This window comes from Scleropages formosus, chromosome 18 (assembly GCF_900964775.1).
Source record: "Scleropages formosus chromosome 18, fSclFor1.1, whole genome shotgun sequence".
Lineage (NCBI taxonomy): Eukaryota > Metazoa > Chordata > Actinopteri > Osteoglossiformes > Osteoglossidae > Scleropages > Scleropages formosus.
The window spans coordinates 21,204,724-21,221,539 of NC_041823.1; the positions used below are offsets into that span (position 1 = coordinate 21,204,724).

Sequence of the window (16,816 nt, forward strand, 5' to 3'; positions counted from 1 at the left end):
TTCATCAGCCTCAACCAGCACCTCCCGCTCCGATGTCCTTGCCGGATGGGAGCGGTCCCGCATACGTCATTCAGACACTCCTAGATTCACGTCACCGATGACGGACCACTTGGTACCTGGTGAACTGGGAGGGATATGGCCCTGAGGAGCGCAGTTGGGTGGTAGCCCGTGATATTCTGGACCCTGACCTGATTTCTGATTTTCACAGGGCTCATCTGGACTGGCCCACTCCCAGACCTCGCGGTCGTCCTCTGGGTTCCCATCGAGCGTCTGGAGCCGCTCCTGGAGGAGGGGGGGGGGTCATGCCACGCCCATGTCATCGGCATAACCGGATACACCTGGGGCTCGACAGGTTAAAAGGCAGAAGCGAACGATGAGAGTTGCGGAACCTTGTTCGCCGACTGCTCACTCGCTCTGAGTCAACCTACCTGCCGCCTTTGTACCCTGCTCCTCACTCCTAGCTCCTCTTCCCTTCGCCCGTTTCCTGAGACCGCTCCCGTCCTGAAACCTGACCCGCGTACTAGTGTTCTGACCTACTGCCTGTTTCTCCGACTCCAATACTGGATTTCCTGGTGTACCTCGTTTGCAGTCCGAACACCCTTGCCTGTCCCTGACTACGGTTCCTGTCTAGCATCTGAATAAACCCCTGCGCATCCTGCACTTGAGTCCGCCCCTTCCTTCTGGGACGAAAACCATGACACAGTCAGTCCCCTTGCACTGTCAAGAGTGCTTTGGGAAGAGAAGGAAAAAAAGTGTAGTTACATGCAGGTTGGTATGTAAAAAAAAAAAAAAAAAAAGTTTTTCCAGCAGTGTACCTATGCAAGGACCTTAAGCCCACAAGACTTTTAGATTCCTGCCTTTTCTGTTCAGCTGCAAGTTTTGATGTCAGTGCAGAAAGTATCATATGAGCAAGGGCTGGAGGTGGGCCATGCTGATTTGGAGAAGACAGATGAAGGCAGGAGGATAAAGAAACTAACACATAACTGGTATGAATGCATGTGTCAAGAGTTTGGTGAAATATGCAAGAGAAAAGAGGACAGGACAGCAAGAGAATGAAGGAGGAGGGATGTAAGGTTGCAGCTGAAGGTACAAATGGGTGCAGCGCTGGAACAAATAATAGGTGTAATAATAGAGTAAAATGCTAAGGAGACCTGGAGGGCAATAGAAGACTACTGGCAGACATGCAAGAGAGAATAATTGAATGGTCCAACTGGGTGATGAGCAAACCTGTGTCACCACCTCTACCAGACGGGTGACGGGTGCGTGAAGAGTAGGCACACAAATGAGGAATTATGGCAGAATTTAAAGGTTGTTGCAATTACATAATCTGCATTATCCATTTATTTGCGTAATAATTACAATAATCCAGTGTATTACAGCTTTTATTTTATGTTTTATTGCTACAAAAGACCCCACTGCACACCGACAGAACTTTTGTAGCTTGTCACATTAAGTGGGTTGATTTTGCACTTGTACAGCTGCAATATTGCATGATGTACAAGTACAAATTATTTTGCCTTAACAGAAAAAAATATAAAAAGTCCTGAAAAACTGCCATCATTTTATAAAAGCATTATTTCAAAACAGAACATTCAAAGTGATTTTGTTATGGTAATACAGCACTAAACTATTTTACTAACAAAAGTTAAACATATGTATTTGTAGTAATAAAGAGTATATGTTAGAACATTTAGGCTAAACTGAGACTATGTATATATATATATATATAATAATTTTGAAAAAATCAAACATTTTAACTATTGTATTGGGTTTCATTTACTCTGAGTGACCCATTTCCTAAATTAATCAGTCACTAGATACTTTTTACAATGAGTGTAGATGCATAAAAACTGATACTCTTCTGCAAATTTAGGTTAATAATATGGGGGGGGGGGGGGTGTTCATGTTTGAATTTAAACAACTTCAAACAAATTTCAAAATAATTTTGACATACAAAATCAAATATCCCTGGTGTAGTTTAAAGAGCAAATTAACACTAGCATCCACACAGAATTAACAAAAAAGATACAGAAGCATATTTATTAGAAAGGAATGCTGATCATACTACATTCAATGCAAAATTAATTAGTAAGTAAATGTGCTCTGTTTCCAAAAAAGTTTACAATAGACAGAATGTAGCAGCTTGACAGACCAAAACCTGACATTGTACCTCAAATACAGTAGATAAGTCACACAGTGAGATCTATTGCTTCAGTCTGTATGTAGTGTCAAATCTGTAAACAAGAATATCCGCTGACGTTTCATCGCAAACCGAACCCTGAGAACAGATTACTGTATTGAACCGGACAAAATTATGTTAATGACAATTTAAGCCTGTGCTGAAGAAAAAAAAAAAAAAATCATTTGTCATTGGAACCACATGGCTAAATATATCAAAAAAGACAGGGAATTAAACCAGAAGATAATATTATAAAAATAACCTTCTTTCTTTTGCTTTTATTCATCTGGTTGCCACAGACTAATTTAGGTCCTTGTTACTTGTAAGAGCAAAAAACCAAAATATACAGTACATTCTTGATACAAGCATAAACCGCACAAACTAAACCGTTTTGCTCTGAATCAAAGACAGCAAATACTAACCTGTTACACAATACTGATGCCTTCATAATCTCCTCTAAAATCTATTAAATCAAAACAATGAACATCCTATAGGTCCACCAGCTATGAAAAAAATGACCTTGCTAATAAGATAAGTGGTGTAGGTGAAAATTCAAAAGAAATACAAATTTTTATTTTTTTTTAAACTGACGGGTATCGTAATCTGTTGACTAATATTGGCGGTTTTGCTCCTCCTCACTGCTCAAAGCTCCCCACTGGCATGTTTCATATAATGCTGGTGTAAATCTGACTCTAGCCTGAACAGAGTACCACACTCAAAACACTCCAAGTCCTCCTGTTCTTTGGCATCCTTAGGTCTTTCATCTCCCTCATCCTCTCTTCCTGATGCCATCTCCTCAGTTTCAGAGCCCTGTTTAGCCAGCTTCTCTTCTGCTATGTTCAAATCTGCACCTTTGGCTTCTTGTACCTCTCCCATAGCCATAACTACTAGCTTCTTCATGACAGTTACTCTTCTCTTCCCAGCAAATTGTTTGTTTCTGGACCCCAGCGGAGTCTCAGAACCTTCTTTATAAACACCCACATGCTTTTTGCGGTGGGTGATTAGGTTACCAAGCTGGGAGAATTTCTTTCTGCAGAGGCCACAAGTGTAAGGCTTGGCACCCGTGTGAGTGTTGTAGTGATAGCGGAGCTCAGCAGGAACTCGGAAAGTCTTGGAGCATATGTCACATTTGTGGCGCTTGAGGTCATGCCCAAGCAAGTGTCGATCAAGTCCTTCTGCATCTCTAAACCCCCTAGCACAAGACAGACACCAAAAGGGCTTCCGCCTGTGTATTTCCCGATGAGCCATCCAGGTCTGATAAGAGTTGAAGTTCTTGTTGCACTGATCACACCTGAATTTGTATGAACCACCTACTGTCTTGTGCATCTTTATATGGGACATGAAGCTTGAAGCATTATAGAAGATCTTGCCACACTCTAAGCATGAGAAGGCATCTGGTTTCTCCTCTTTATTCTGATGCAACTTCTGGTGATTTCGAAAAGACTCCAGGTAAGAATAGACCTTTCCACAGACTGCACAAGCATAGACTTTGTTTGAAGTGTATACTGACTTCTGTTTCTTAGGTAACATAGCAACTTGAGAACAAACAGTTAAATCCTCCGAGGAACTGGAAATCAAAGTTTTTCTATTGGCATCAGCATCAGTTCTTTGAGCTTCTTTAGCCCGTTTTGTATGGACTGGCCTTGCCTTATTGCTTTTTTTCCATCCTTGGTTCAAAAAGGTCCCCTCCTTGTCGACTCCGTGTTGAAGCAGATGGATCTGGAAAGCCTTCAAATGAGTGAACCGTTCACCGCAGTCTTGACACCTCATGATACGAAGCTTCACTACAAAGAAAGCAAAAAAAAAAAAACAAACAAAAAAAAAAAAAAACCTCATTAATAGATGGAAAAAAATATTAGCTGCATAGAGAAAAATCTGTCAAATATTATTGATATAGTTGCATTCTTGGCAAACAGACAAGTGCAGAGACAATAAAGAGGTAAACTTTTACAAACGATTCAATGCTGGGATCATCAGGATCGTGTATATTTGTGCTCTTGCAAAACAATGTATATTGAGACCATCTTAAATAGTAACCGGCAGAATAATACCAATTTATTGCTTTTTTTTGTAGTCTTTGCAGAAATTAGTTCAAGACACTTAAATGACTAACCTAAGAATGTGAATCTGCATAAAGCTTGAATCACTCTACACTGCCAATCCTACTAATACATAAGAACAGTAAGAACTTATATAAATGCACATCTGTTTAACAGTTACACAGCTGTAAAAATCCATTATTTGTACAGAAAAATACTGGCTCAAAAAATTCTGGTAACCTTTACAAGTCAGCGGTTCAGTTCAGCAGTCGGATTTTTTTTAGTGTAAATTCCACTCATTCAACACAGTATAGAGAACCAGTTTTTTAAATAATAAAAAAAAAAAAATTAGGATTAGGTAGATTAAGCCACAGACTGTAGACTGGAAAAAAGAGGGAAAAAAATTTAAAACACTGATGACCTTTCTTGCTTTTTGGCAATAAGCTTCACAGTTATACTCTTCATATGGTAGCTTAAATTTTGTAAACGGAGCTAAAATCTGTCATCAACAGGACAAACTAACTAAACATCAAAATAAGTTTTGACAATTTTTATTAGGCAAAGACGCAAAATGCTAGATATATACACAAAGGTTTAGACTACATTAGTGAACTATCAAGCACAACAAAAACACATTTACTGATTTTGGACCACTAAACTCAGGTCAATAGTAGTTACATCACTTTAATGTTAATATTTCAGATTTTAAAAATATAATCAACAGAAGTTTGCTGAGAATAATTTGATTTTGACATGGTGAAATTTTTGATGTGAAAAAGTTTGATCTAGCTAAATGTGTTTTTTTTCTTAACTACAATGTACAAATCTGTAGTCATTTGTGTTGGACACAGAAGTGTGTGGAGGACAGGATAGAGAGGATTTACAAGTTTTAAAAAGTGCTTTCACAGATTATCTCTGGTTTCAGAACAAAATACACAACTTTACAGCTCAAACAACTGTGTAATCCTGAATATGGTTTTTAAAACATTATCCCATTCTCATTGTTTTATTGGGGTTTTTACTTCCTAAGACTCAGATTTTCTAAAGAGAACCCTGTATTAATGAAACCTTATGTGGTGGCATTGCAGAACTTAGGTCAGCTATACAATGAACTTAAGGCAAAGAGCTATTAGTAATGAAAGCAATTCACAAGATGTTACAGCACCAATATAATAAGAGAAAGCTACAACATTCTTTGAAACTAAATATTTTTCATTCCCTATCTACATTTTTAGAGGGCACTTGTAAACACATTTCACTTTCTTGAAAACAGTACATATCCTTCAGAAAGAATTATACAGAGGGCCTGAGAAAATAAGTGGAGAACTCCATGTCTAGTTACCTGAAGAACATGTGTACACTTGAAGTATTGTAATGACACAATTGCATAAAAAACTGGATAACAGCATTTTGCCATGCATGGGAAACAGGTTAAATAAATAGCTTGCTTTTGCACCATTCGTAGAAAGGAAAACTAAAGTATTCAGTTGACATTTACTTTGCTCAGAAATACAGCTGAAAATGTGTAGAAGGGTCCAATGTCACATTTAAGTTTCACCTCTTTAGACGACTAATGATTTTCACACCACCAGCTCTTTCAGTATTCCCCTCGAGCATGACCAATATAATGCTGGTGCAGTTCTACTTCCTGACTAAATGTGATTCCACATTCAATACAAGTCAAGCCAACACTCTCTTTTGAGAGCTCCATCTGGGTTGGTTCCTTTTGCACATCACTTTGTGCTCCCCTCTTGCTTCTACATTCCTGGTGATGATCAGCAAGGTCCTGGATCTGACTGAAAACTTGAGGAGAAAGACCACACTTATATTGTCCTTGCTTGCTGTGTAGGGTCTGGTGCTGTCTGAGGGCAAGTGTGGTTTGGAAAGTGTCTCCACAGTGCGGGCACTTGCATTGTTTTGACAAAGAACCAGCCAAGGATGTTGCAGGTGATTTGAGTAGGAGTGGATTTACGCCATTATTCACGGATGCAACGTCCACTGGGTTAGACATAGCTACTGTGGTCAAAGCACAGGTGCTAAGTCGGTATCGCAGGTTTGCTGGTAGACGCCGCCGTACCTCATCATGCCAGCCCAAATGCTGCTGTAGCTGAGTCTCTGTCCAGTAGCCACGGCAGCAAAGAGCACAGCAATATGGTCTACTCTTAGCGATATCATTATGTGCTGCTAGTCGATCTAGAGTGGGAAAGGCTTTGCCACACTTATGACACTTAAAAAGACATTTGCTGACCTTCTCAGAGAAACAGCGTGGAGGTAAAGGATCCTTAACAATCTTTTGTCTTTTTAGCTTTTTTTTGGCTACAACACAGATCTTTCTATGGTTATAGAGTGCACCTTGAGAACTGTATCTTTTCTCACATCCTGTGCAAGGAAAGGGTTTCAGGCTGGTTTTGAAGGCCCCCAAAGCCTTTTTGCTTCCATGATGCATCTTCCATCTATGTGCTCGAAGACCCCTAATTTTGAAGAAGTGCTTGCTACAATCAGGGCATTTATAACACTTATTCTTTTGAACTATACCCTTGGATTTGACAGGGCCTTGTACATCAGATTGGTTACACAATCCCAGATTGCAATGGACCTGGGACTGATGCTTCTGGAGAGCTTCTGTGGAAGAGAAGGGAACACTACACTGCGAACATATGGCAGTTTTGTCATGGTGACTGTGATAGTGAGAGGCCAAGAGAGAAGCACGGTTGAATGTCTTGTCACATTTTGGACAAGCTAACCTGCTTGTTGAGGGTTTGTCAGATTCCTGTGTGCTATCAGAGCGCGATTCTGGTTTTCCTTGAGTCTCATATCCATAGTGATGCATTTGATGGCGTCTAAGAACACAGTAGTAAAAGAACCCTTTGCCACACTGGTTACAGTGAAATGGTCCATTGTCTACGCTCTTGGATTTGTCAACATCACCTATTGACAAAGTACTAGAAAATTCTTTTTCTGTGTGGCAACATCTGTGGGTTCCTAGGGCAGAATCTGTATTAAAGCTCTTTCCACACTCTGGACAAACATACTGGTTGTTAATGTCACTACCATCCTTCTGATACTTGGGTTCCTCAACAGCAGGAAAGGGAAGTCCTAGATCAGAGGTAATCTGATACCGTAGATGAATCCTTTTATGAAAATTAAGTGCTCCAGCAACTGAAAATCCTTTTCCGCACTCACTACATTTATATTTTCCAGATTCAGACTTGACTGGAGAATGAAGTGATTTTAGCAATAACTGAGATGCCTTCGTTGTTTTAGTGCAATTATCTGTCTTGCTCTGCAAATTTTTGTTTCCTTTACTGAGAGACTTCACAGGTTTTCCCAGGCTTTTTTGCTTCTTGTCTTCAATGGTTCCCTCATTAACCTTCTGTTTATTTCCACCATGTTTCTGACTCATATGGTCCTGAAGAACTGCATAGCTGGAGAAATGAGCAGGGCAAGTAGGACAATTAAATAAATCTGCACTGGGAAGTGACTTAGACAAAGAAAATGGATAGCCAGTTTCATAACCATGACTCCTCATGTGGAACTGAAGAGCCATAGCTCGAGAAAAGAGTTTGTCACAGTGAGGGCAGCTGTAGGTATTCTTTTTTACTTGCTCCACTTCATCCTGAAAAGACTTTACTGCTGGCTTGAATTCTTGAGAATCATGCACTTGTTGGTGTTTGAAGAAGCAGGAAAGAATGCTGTAGGACTTTCCACACACCTCACACTTATGATTCTTTTTCGGGGTGCTGTTGTGCCGCTTCATATGACAAGCCAAGTACCCCCTATGGCGAAACTTCTTGCCACAAACAGGACAGACAGCACGCTTACATGAGGCACGAGACCGACTATTGTTGGAGGCAACTGGCTCAGGTGTGTTAGTCTTCCCTTGCACCTCTGCACACTGCTGTTGCTTGTGTTGAGAAAATGCCCCCAGTGACCAAAAGCCTTTTCCACATTTTTCACAATAATACAACTTTGGGCCAAGAAGAGTCTTCCTTGGATTAAACCGGTCTTTTCTAAACAGAGCTGCTGCGTGACAGGCTCTTTGGTGGCTATACAAACCACTGTGACTGGAATAAGCTTTTTCACAAAGTGAACACTTGTGTATTCTCTTAGGCTGGACATGGTGTTGCTGGTGAGAGTGCAAAGCAGAGGCACGAGAAAAACACATTCCACATTCTTCACACTCAAATGAGTTCTTCAAGCCACCAAGCTGGAACAGAGATTTCTGGGGTTTCGGGTTTTCATGTTGTTGCAGATGTTGGTGGTGAGAGGTAAGTGTTGAACTCTCTTGGCCACAATCATTGCATTTGAAGAGTTTTTTCAAATAAGTTTGGCTTGGAATTTTGTGAGTCCAAATCTTATGGCCTGCAGCCCGTCCCATTGGTCTCTTATGCCACAGCCTGTGACAACGCATAGCATTAGCACTAGCAAACTTACGACCACATTCGGGACAGTCAGAACTTCTCCTTTTAGAAGGTGGATTATAATTTTCTCTGCTTTCCACTGGTTCAAATTCAAGCTCTACATCAACTTCTGAACTTCCTGACCCTGCTGATTGGTTTAGAGGTATCGTCACGTCGTCTTTATTTTCAGGGTCACACATTGTTGATGTTTGAGGTTCAGCTCTTGAAACCAATAAAGGAGCATTTCCTGCAACTGAATTATCAGATCCAGTTACATTAACACTTTCCACACCCAAACCAATATTATCACCCTTAGTCACTTCATCAGCCTCCTTGCAAGAAAAGCCTTCAGTAATATCCAATGTCTGTGAAGTCCCTTGGGTATACACTAGAGTTCCAATAGCAAAGCTCTCTGGCTTTTCTTTGTCACACAAATATAACTTTTGGGATGCTGACAGCAGGCTTTCAGTGCTAACTGGCTTCTGGGACACCCTTTCAGGGAGATCCCCAAGAACATTAGTGTGACAAAGCCGATGGGACTGAAGCGCCGAAGCCCTTGAGAAACGACGTCCACAATCCTGACACTCAAAGGACTTTTTCTGCAGCTGACACACTTGATGGAGAAATGACTTAGCAGGAGCACTGTGTGCCACTCGTTGATGCCGCTGATAGAAAGTGAGTGAAGAGAAGACCTTTCCACATTCTTTACATGTTAGGGACATCCCACTGCTGATCCGCCTAATGTGCCATTGCTGATGGCCTGCAAGAGCATTACTGCTCAGAAAACTCTTATCACACTCAGGGCAGTGAAAGGACTGCTTAAATTCTCCTTTACAGTTAGATCTGAAGCGCTGATGTTTTCCCAGGCCAGACAAGGAGCGAAATGCTTTTCCACAATCAGAACATTTATGAAGCAATACAGACTTCTTATAATATCCAACTTTATCTCCATTTTCCTCTGCAACTTCCTGTAGTGTAGGAGGCTTCTCCATGCCAGAGCTCCGGGATTTTACTAGTTTCACTTCGTGGCAGCGATGGTGGGCATCAAGAGCGGAAGCTCGGGAGTAACATCGACCACAAGTAGAGCATTGGAAAGACTTTTTTTTTAATTGGGCCAGCTGATGGAAAACAGACTTTGAGGCTTGCTTGTGTGAACGCTGGTGATTGAGGTAGTATCCTAAAGCAGAATATTTTTTGCCACAATCTTTGCATTCAAAAATGTGTTGTTTACGCACTGAGATTGCAACCTCAGATTCTGGCTCCTGCTTGATGTCTTCACTGCGATGTTTAATTTGATGGGCAAAAAAACCTCTGGAACTGGAAAATTTACGACCACAAAGAGCACAGCACAGTGTTCGCCGTCCCCCATCCTCTGAAACAAGTAGGTCATCCCACTGTGAATCTGAGTCGAGGCAGACTATAGGGCCATCGTGAGTATGTTCACGTCGATGTTCCAGGTAGGCCTCCCTCTGCCCAAAGGTTTCACCACAATCCACACAGCGGAAAAGCCAATCCCCTAAAATAGAAAGGGGAAAATGGGAGGTCAGGGAGACTCCTGTTGTCCAAAAAAGGAAAAAAGTGACATTAAAACAAAACAGAAAAGAGTACAAACAGCAGCCCACAAATCTTTTATTATGTCAATCAAACTTTCTCCTTCAGACCCCCAACAGAACAAAATACCATTACACCTAAGTGGTACATATTATACAGAAGTACAAAATGGCAGATTCACCAAACACTTATTTTAAAGAAGAGAATTTAATCTCATGGTAAACACAGGTTCCAAGTTAGCTACAAACAGGTAATATTTATGAACAAGTATTTACTACATGAAATAGTTCAATACTGAAATTCTTAAAAAGATTTATGCATGGGGAGCATGGTAGTGCGGCAGGTAGTATTGCTGGCTCAAAGCGAGCTAGGCTGTTCAGGTGTGGGTTTGAATCCAGCCCAGTCTGCGTGGAGTCTGCAGGTTCTCCCTGTGTCTGCGTGGCTTTCCTCCAAGTGCTTCCATTTTCTCCCAAAGTCCAAAGATATGTGTTTCAGGTTCAATGTTGACTCTAAATTGCTCATACAGGGCAAATGTATGAAAGAATGTCTGGCTACCCTGCAATGGACTGGCATCCTGTCCAGGGCATAGTCCTCCCATCCTAGTGCCCACTGACTCCGGGATAGACTACAGACTGCTGTGACCCTGATAAGGACTAGCAGTTAAAGAAATTCAATGAGAGAGAATTATGCAAAACTGTTACAAAGAAACAGAAGTCTTTAACACCTGTGACTTCTTGTGGCATAATCATGGCACAGGCAAAGTTGAACCTGGCAAACAACTTGCAAGTAAACACCCTTTGCTGATTTCTGCAAAGAATGAAGTCAAGCTGCCTCCACAGCTAACTTTTACATGTAACAGGCAGCTGGTCTGAAGACAGCAAAAGAGAACAAGGGCACATGTAAGCTAAAGGGAAACTTGTAAAATATGTTTGAATGCATAGAACACTATTTTTGGTTTTTTTGTGCTGACTTTATAGTCATTCTTCAAGAATGCACACTCCAGTACATAGGGTCCCTGTGTTGGCAGCATTGGGTTATGCATTTTCAAAGATTAACTTTTGTTTTAACTGCATTTTCTTTTCATTCAGACTACCTCAATCCATTGCGCCTTCACAGGATGTTCCCACGGACATCTCAGCTGTGCTTTAAATGCAAAGCCTCTTCAGGAACTTTGATACATTTATTCTGGGAATGTGATGAGATACAAGCTTACTGGACTGGGGTACATGCAACTGTGAAAGAAACCATCAACAAAAAACGTGATAGTTCATCAAATTATTCTGCAAAATCACAACCCAAACTCCTTTGTGGATGATGCGATGTGGAACTCTAGAACTAAGAACTCTTACATATTTGGCAAAGAAACATTTTAATGTTGACTACACCAGAAGTTCCCTCTGCAAACATATATATGGATGACTGAAGTGTTTATATTTCTCCCACTTGAAAAACTGATATTTGATTTACATGACAACTGTAATGAATCTGGTAATATCTGGACACCCTTTTGGGAAGTTATTAGAGAATGCTGCATGACCGTAATGGTGATATATTGTTGCCTTTTGACCCTGAGCACTTGCTCCATTTATGTGGACATATTTGATTTTTCTTGGAGCACTGTCTATCTGCATGCTGTCATGATCCTGTGCTGATAAAAATAATTAAAAAAAAAAAAACAAACAAAATTGTTGAGTTTTAAAGAAATTAAATGAAGTAATTGTTCCTTTTAAGAAATGCTGTATTTTTATTGCTCCTGTAATATTTTCTATTGCTGTTTAATACAAAAGTATTCTTATCTAATTACGCAATTGTCAGGATAAAAAAAGATTAAATCGCCACTGATTATTTGAATAGTTGAGTAATCTTCCAAAATTTGCAACATGAAATAAAAGTGGAGTTCATTAGTTCATGACACTTTGAAAACGACAGTTAACTCCGTCAAGACATTTCATTTCGGTACATTGGCCTGTACAGGGTATTCTCAGATTCGCAATATATACAGGGTGTTCCTGACTTACAAACTTCCAACTAAAATTTCTTGGTGTTAAACTTTTTTCTGAGAAGCAAACTGTATTAACAGAGCTAGCATACCAATTCAAATTGCACACCAAAGTTTCACCAAATTCACTGTAAGATAGACATCTTTAATGAGTGCTGCCTTACATTTTCTAACTCCTTACTCAAGCCACAGTTCTTATGTTCAGTGGGGAAGAGATATTTACTCACTTAGACCCTTTTCTCCAATGTGACATATAACTTATGAGTGAATAAAAGTAAATTTCACCAAAAGAGGGATACAAATACATGATACTTGGAAGTAGTCGGTCTAATACCACTGATTTTTCCAGCACACCTTACACGAGTAGCTGCAGATTGAATTAGAACAGTATACAATTAAAGAATTGATGACTAGCCCATGGCACACTTCGTGTTGCATTCAACTTTCAAACTTTGAGTAACAAACCAATTCTCGGTCCTAATTAAGCTAAGCAGAGACCTTCTGTAGATGCATTGAAATTTCAAAAAGTTCTCTCTGAATTTTATTGCATGAAACTACATACAATTGCTGGACAAATTAAATTTTCATCTAAATATATGGAATTGCTTAAATTCACAATTTTAAAACTGTACACTTAACATTTTGAATTTTTTTGAACATATAAAAATATATATATATTTGTAGACAGATATTTTAAACTTTCTCTACAAATTAAGACTCATACAGCAAAAACTGAAGAGTAATATAATAAAAGCAGAGCCATGAAAGTCAACTCCGGGCTCCATAGTGTTTTTTGTAAACCCTGTTTTTACAAGTGTTTAGGAGCTGGGGTACCTAGGAGCACACTCCCTAGAAATAGCTATGTCTGCACCAAAAGTTCACAGGTTTGAATCCCACCTCCAGCTGTAGTACCCTTGAGCAAAGTCCTTTCTCTGAATCGTTCCAGTAAAACTGCCCAGCTGCATAAATGGGTACATAGTTGTAGGTAGATTAACACTAAGTTGCTTTAGAGAAAATTGTCATCTTAATGAATAAATGTAATGTAAATGTAATTAACTGCATTGATTACATTACCATAAGCTCTTTTTAAGAGCACTCTACCAACTCATACCATAACAGCAATATTACAGTTAGCCCTCTTTACCCCATTCATCTTGAAGGCAATCATGTTTTTTTTTTTTTTTTTTAAACTCATTAACATATTGGTTAGTGCTTTTACTTAAAAAAAGAAACAATTCAGAACAAGAGCTTTATTCAAGGGAACTGCAGCACTACTGAGGACTGCTGTTTGGGCCTGCCTGCTCAGCCAGCTACCATCACAAGACTCACCAGGATAAGCAGAAAGGAGACTGACTGTAAACGAACACATCCATCACATCCGAGTCGATTCTTAAATTCAAAAATTCTTACTTCTACAGAGATCATGAAACAGTTTTGGGTTACCCCACCTCTGTGCCTCTCACAGGTCCATTCACATATACACAGAAGTTACAACTATTGAGCACACAATAAATGCATAATTTACTTTGTTTCATGAAAACAAATCATTTTAAAAATAAAGGATCATTCAAATCTACCCTTTCAAATATTTTTACAATGAAAACACATAACACTTTAAAAATAAACAAAAACAAACAATGCAAAATAACCGCAATTAAAAAAAACTACACAATACAATCATGAGACTTTGAACATGAATATAACTGTAGACAATTTGGCAAAAAAGAAATAAGACAATATGGTAAATAAAGTGTCAAACTATTTGTGGAGCTGCCAGCACAGTGACTAGAAATGTCTGTTTGAACCAAGGGTCACAGGTTCAAATCTCACCTCCAACAACTGTAGACTAGTTGAGCATGGTTCCATAAAGACCATGGTGCTATAGACTGAGTGCTTCTGTGCTCACTCACACTAGGGGTTAGTGAACACCGGCGAAACGACTGAACGAGAAGATGATGCGCAGTTGCAAGGTCTCTAATTGCCGCTGTGAACGTCAATCCAAAAAGAGCGGCAATGTGAGGGGGGACGCGGGCACGTGGCCAGGTCTCAAATAACACGTGACGACTGGAAGCGGAGACCTTACTGAGGGCGCCCTTCACATTCTCGCGAGAAAACACCACAATAGAACAATTTCGAACTATACTTCAGACGAAGTAAAAAATGTAGCCAATCAGTTGGAACAGTGCAGTATTAACCAGTGACACAGTGAAAAAATACACAGCTATATTATATAAACGAAGCTATAACGCTCTAGCCAGTAGTTATTTAGTTTCATGCTGTAACTTTGCTATGTATTGTAATACTCAAGAAAACAAACAGGTTAGTAAGTATCTCGCGATACAAAACAATACTGAATACAACGGTAATAACCCGGACGTCGTCCCAAGCCAAGTGCAAAACAGTGTAATGCGATTTTAAAGTTAATAAGCAGGATGGATAACCTACAAACAAACCAACAAATTCAATATAGCCGCGTGATTACCGATTGTGTGCGAATTACGAAAACTTACCATCAGCAGCGCTTTCCTTGTCTTGCTCTTCTTGGTCTGATTCGTTGTTTTGCACCCGTTCATCTGAATTCCCACCGATATCACCTAACTTTATCTGGAAATATTCTTCGTCGTCGTTACGCTCTTCTTTTATCTCCACTAATGCATCGTCCCCTGTAGCATGGTGTCTCGATACCTGCTCTGGGTCAGTGCAGCCCCCATGCGCTTCCTCCGCACTAGTAGTAGTACTGTATTCTGCTTTAATCTTTTTGGGCTTTACCACTAGCGGCGATATAACAAGTTTAGAACCCCTTGGCACATTTTCGCAAGACAATCCCCCGTTGTCACCCTGCACACTACTCTCATTTACCGTGTAAACAGCAGCCATAGTGGTTCGGTTTTTACTAGCGTCTAATACGACACGTATCTCCCTCAGCATACATACAAATTCTTCACACAGCCTGAACGCGAAGTCAGCCTCAGGAAGTGACGTAAACCACTGCAACAACTTCCTGTGCATACAGGTTATGGTTATTGCCGTGATGAAGTAAGGTGGTCTACAATATTTGTGGCCAAATACATTTACATTTAGCCCATATATCTAACTGTATTTTTACAAGGAAACGCGATATTTTACATACATTAACCACTTAATTTTTTTGTTAAATAATCATTGTAATGTATAAAAGTATTTTAAAATGTCAATCAACGCATAATGATGTGCCTCGATTGATTAAAACAGTGATATACTGTTTAATTCAACTGGCTGCCAGTCTATTGGACTGTGAGCTGAAGTCAGACTCGACGACTGGGACTGAGAGTCTGTCTCGAGAAGTTATTTCAGTCAGACCTTCAGTAAAACACTTTACTCTGTTCTGAACGCATTAGGTAGCATATGAATCATGAATGATGTACATTTAGATTTAAAAATATCAAGTTTGAGTTACCCATTTCAGCATAACCATTTTGGTGACATGTTTCAGTAAAATAAAATTAATACTTTTTTGGAAGTTTATCATAAACCCATAATAAATAGTTAAGTTAGCCATAGTTCAATATATTACTAAATATACCCATGTAATATACCTAGTAAATCAAAAATATATATATTTCAAAGCATTTTCTTTTTAAACATTTAACAAACATGTCTCACACAATTTTCCTTGTTTGGTGCAAAACAAGAACAAAAGATAAACTATTCTACCACATTCATTCATTTAGCAGATGGTTTTCGCCAAAGCGACATCCACGGAACTCTATGTAGTGTAATTGGCCCATAACTTTGAAGTGTCAATCCACAGCAGAAGGACTAGTGATCATTTTAATGACCATACAGTTGCACGCAAGAATGCAAACTCTGCAAAAAAGAGCTGAGGCCAGATCTGAAAGTGCTGCCTTGCAACTGGATAATAATACCAGCCACTCCAGTGCTGTAATGCGAGCCAGCTATGGCTACAGGACAAACAAGGAGTGGCAGGGTACCATTTTTGAATTAGCGATTCAACTTTTGGACAATTTGATGGGTTGCGTTTAAATATTTAGTCGCTTCAGAAGATGCTGAAATGGAGCGAATACTACCGACAAATTGAATGGGTGGGATAGAGTGACGTGTTCAGAGCGTGCACATTCGTGCAACATTTACATTTACATTTATTCATTTAGCAGACACTTTTCTCCGAAGTGATGTACATCTCACAGAAAATACCATTTATGCATTACTTTTAAGAGAGACATAGTTGTAGATGTGTGATTCTTAAGTACAGTTAGTTTGTTCACCATATGCACCTACGCTCATCACACATGTAGCTGCATAAAACTTTACCAGAATATTGCCAATTCCTAATCACCTTCCTAGTATTTTTTTTTTTTCTGAGATACACATAAACATTTATATTCTATTGCAGGAGTGGCCCTCTGAAGGATTGGTCCGAGCATGATCATGAACAAATATACTTTACATGAACTTAAGAGATCATGGGCGAAGTGAGTCCAGAAGAGATGACTGTTAAGACCCTTTTCAGATTTGGACAAAGATTCAGCAGTTCTCAGCAAGAAGCAGAGGTCGTTCCACCACAACGGAGCCAGAACCGGGAAACTCCGTGCTTTACCTTTTGTACATGTGACCACCAAGTGGGCTGATGTGGAAGAGCATAGCAGTC

The 16,816-nt window shown here is 39.7% G+C and overlaps 1 protein-coding gene across 2 annotated transcripts; it reads right to left on the reverse strand.

Moving 5' to 3' along the window:
- Positions 1–1,893: 1,893 nt before the first annotated feature.
- On the reverse strand, positions 1,894–15,124 carry LOC108922217 (zinc finger protein 729). Of its 2 annotated transcripts, none has more exons than XM_018732198.2 (2): positions 14,679–15,124; positions 1,894–3,963 (listed from the first exon to the last, which is right to left on the reverse strand). In XM_018732198.2, exons 1-2 carry the CDS (start codon positions 15,094–15,096, stop codon positions 2,822–2,824), a joined length of 1,560 nt encoding a protein of 519 aa, XP_018587714.1. In that variant the 5' UTR covers positions 15,097–15,124; the 3' UTR covers positions 1,894–2,821. The 2 variants fall into 2 exon arrangements, with proteins under 2 accessions (XP_018587714.1, XP_018587713.1); XM_018732197.1 differs by lacking the exon at positions 1,894–3,963 and adding an exon at positions 4,960–10,134.
- Between the last annotated feature and the right edge of the window lie 1,692 nt (positions 15,125–16,816).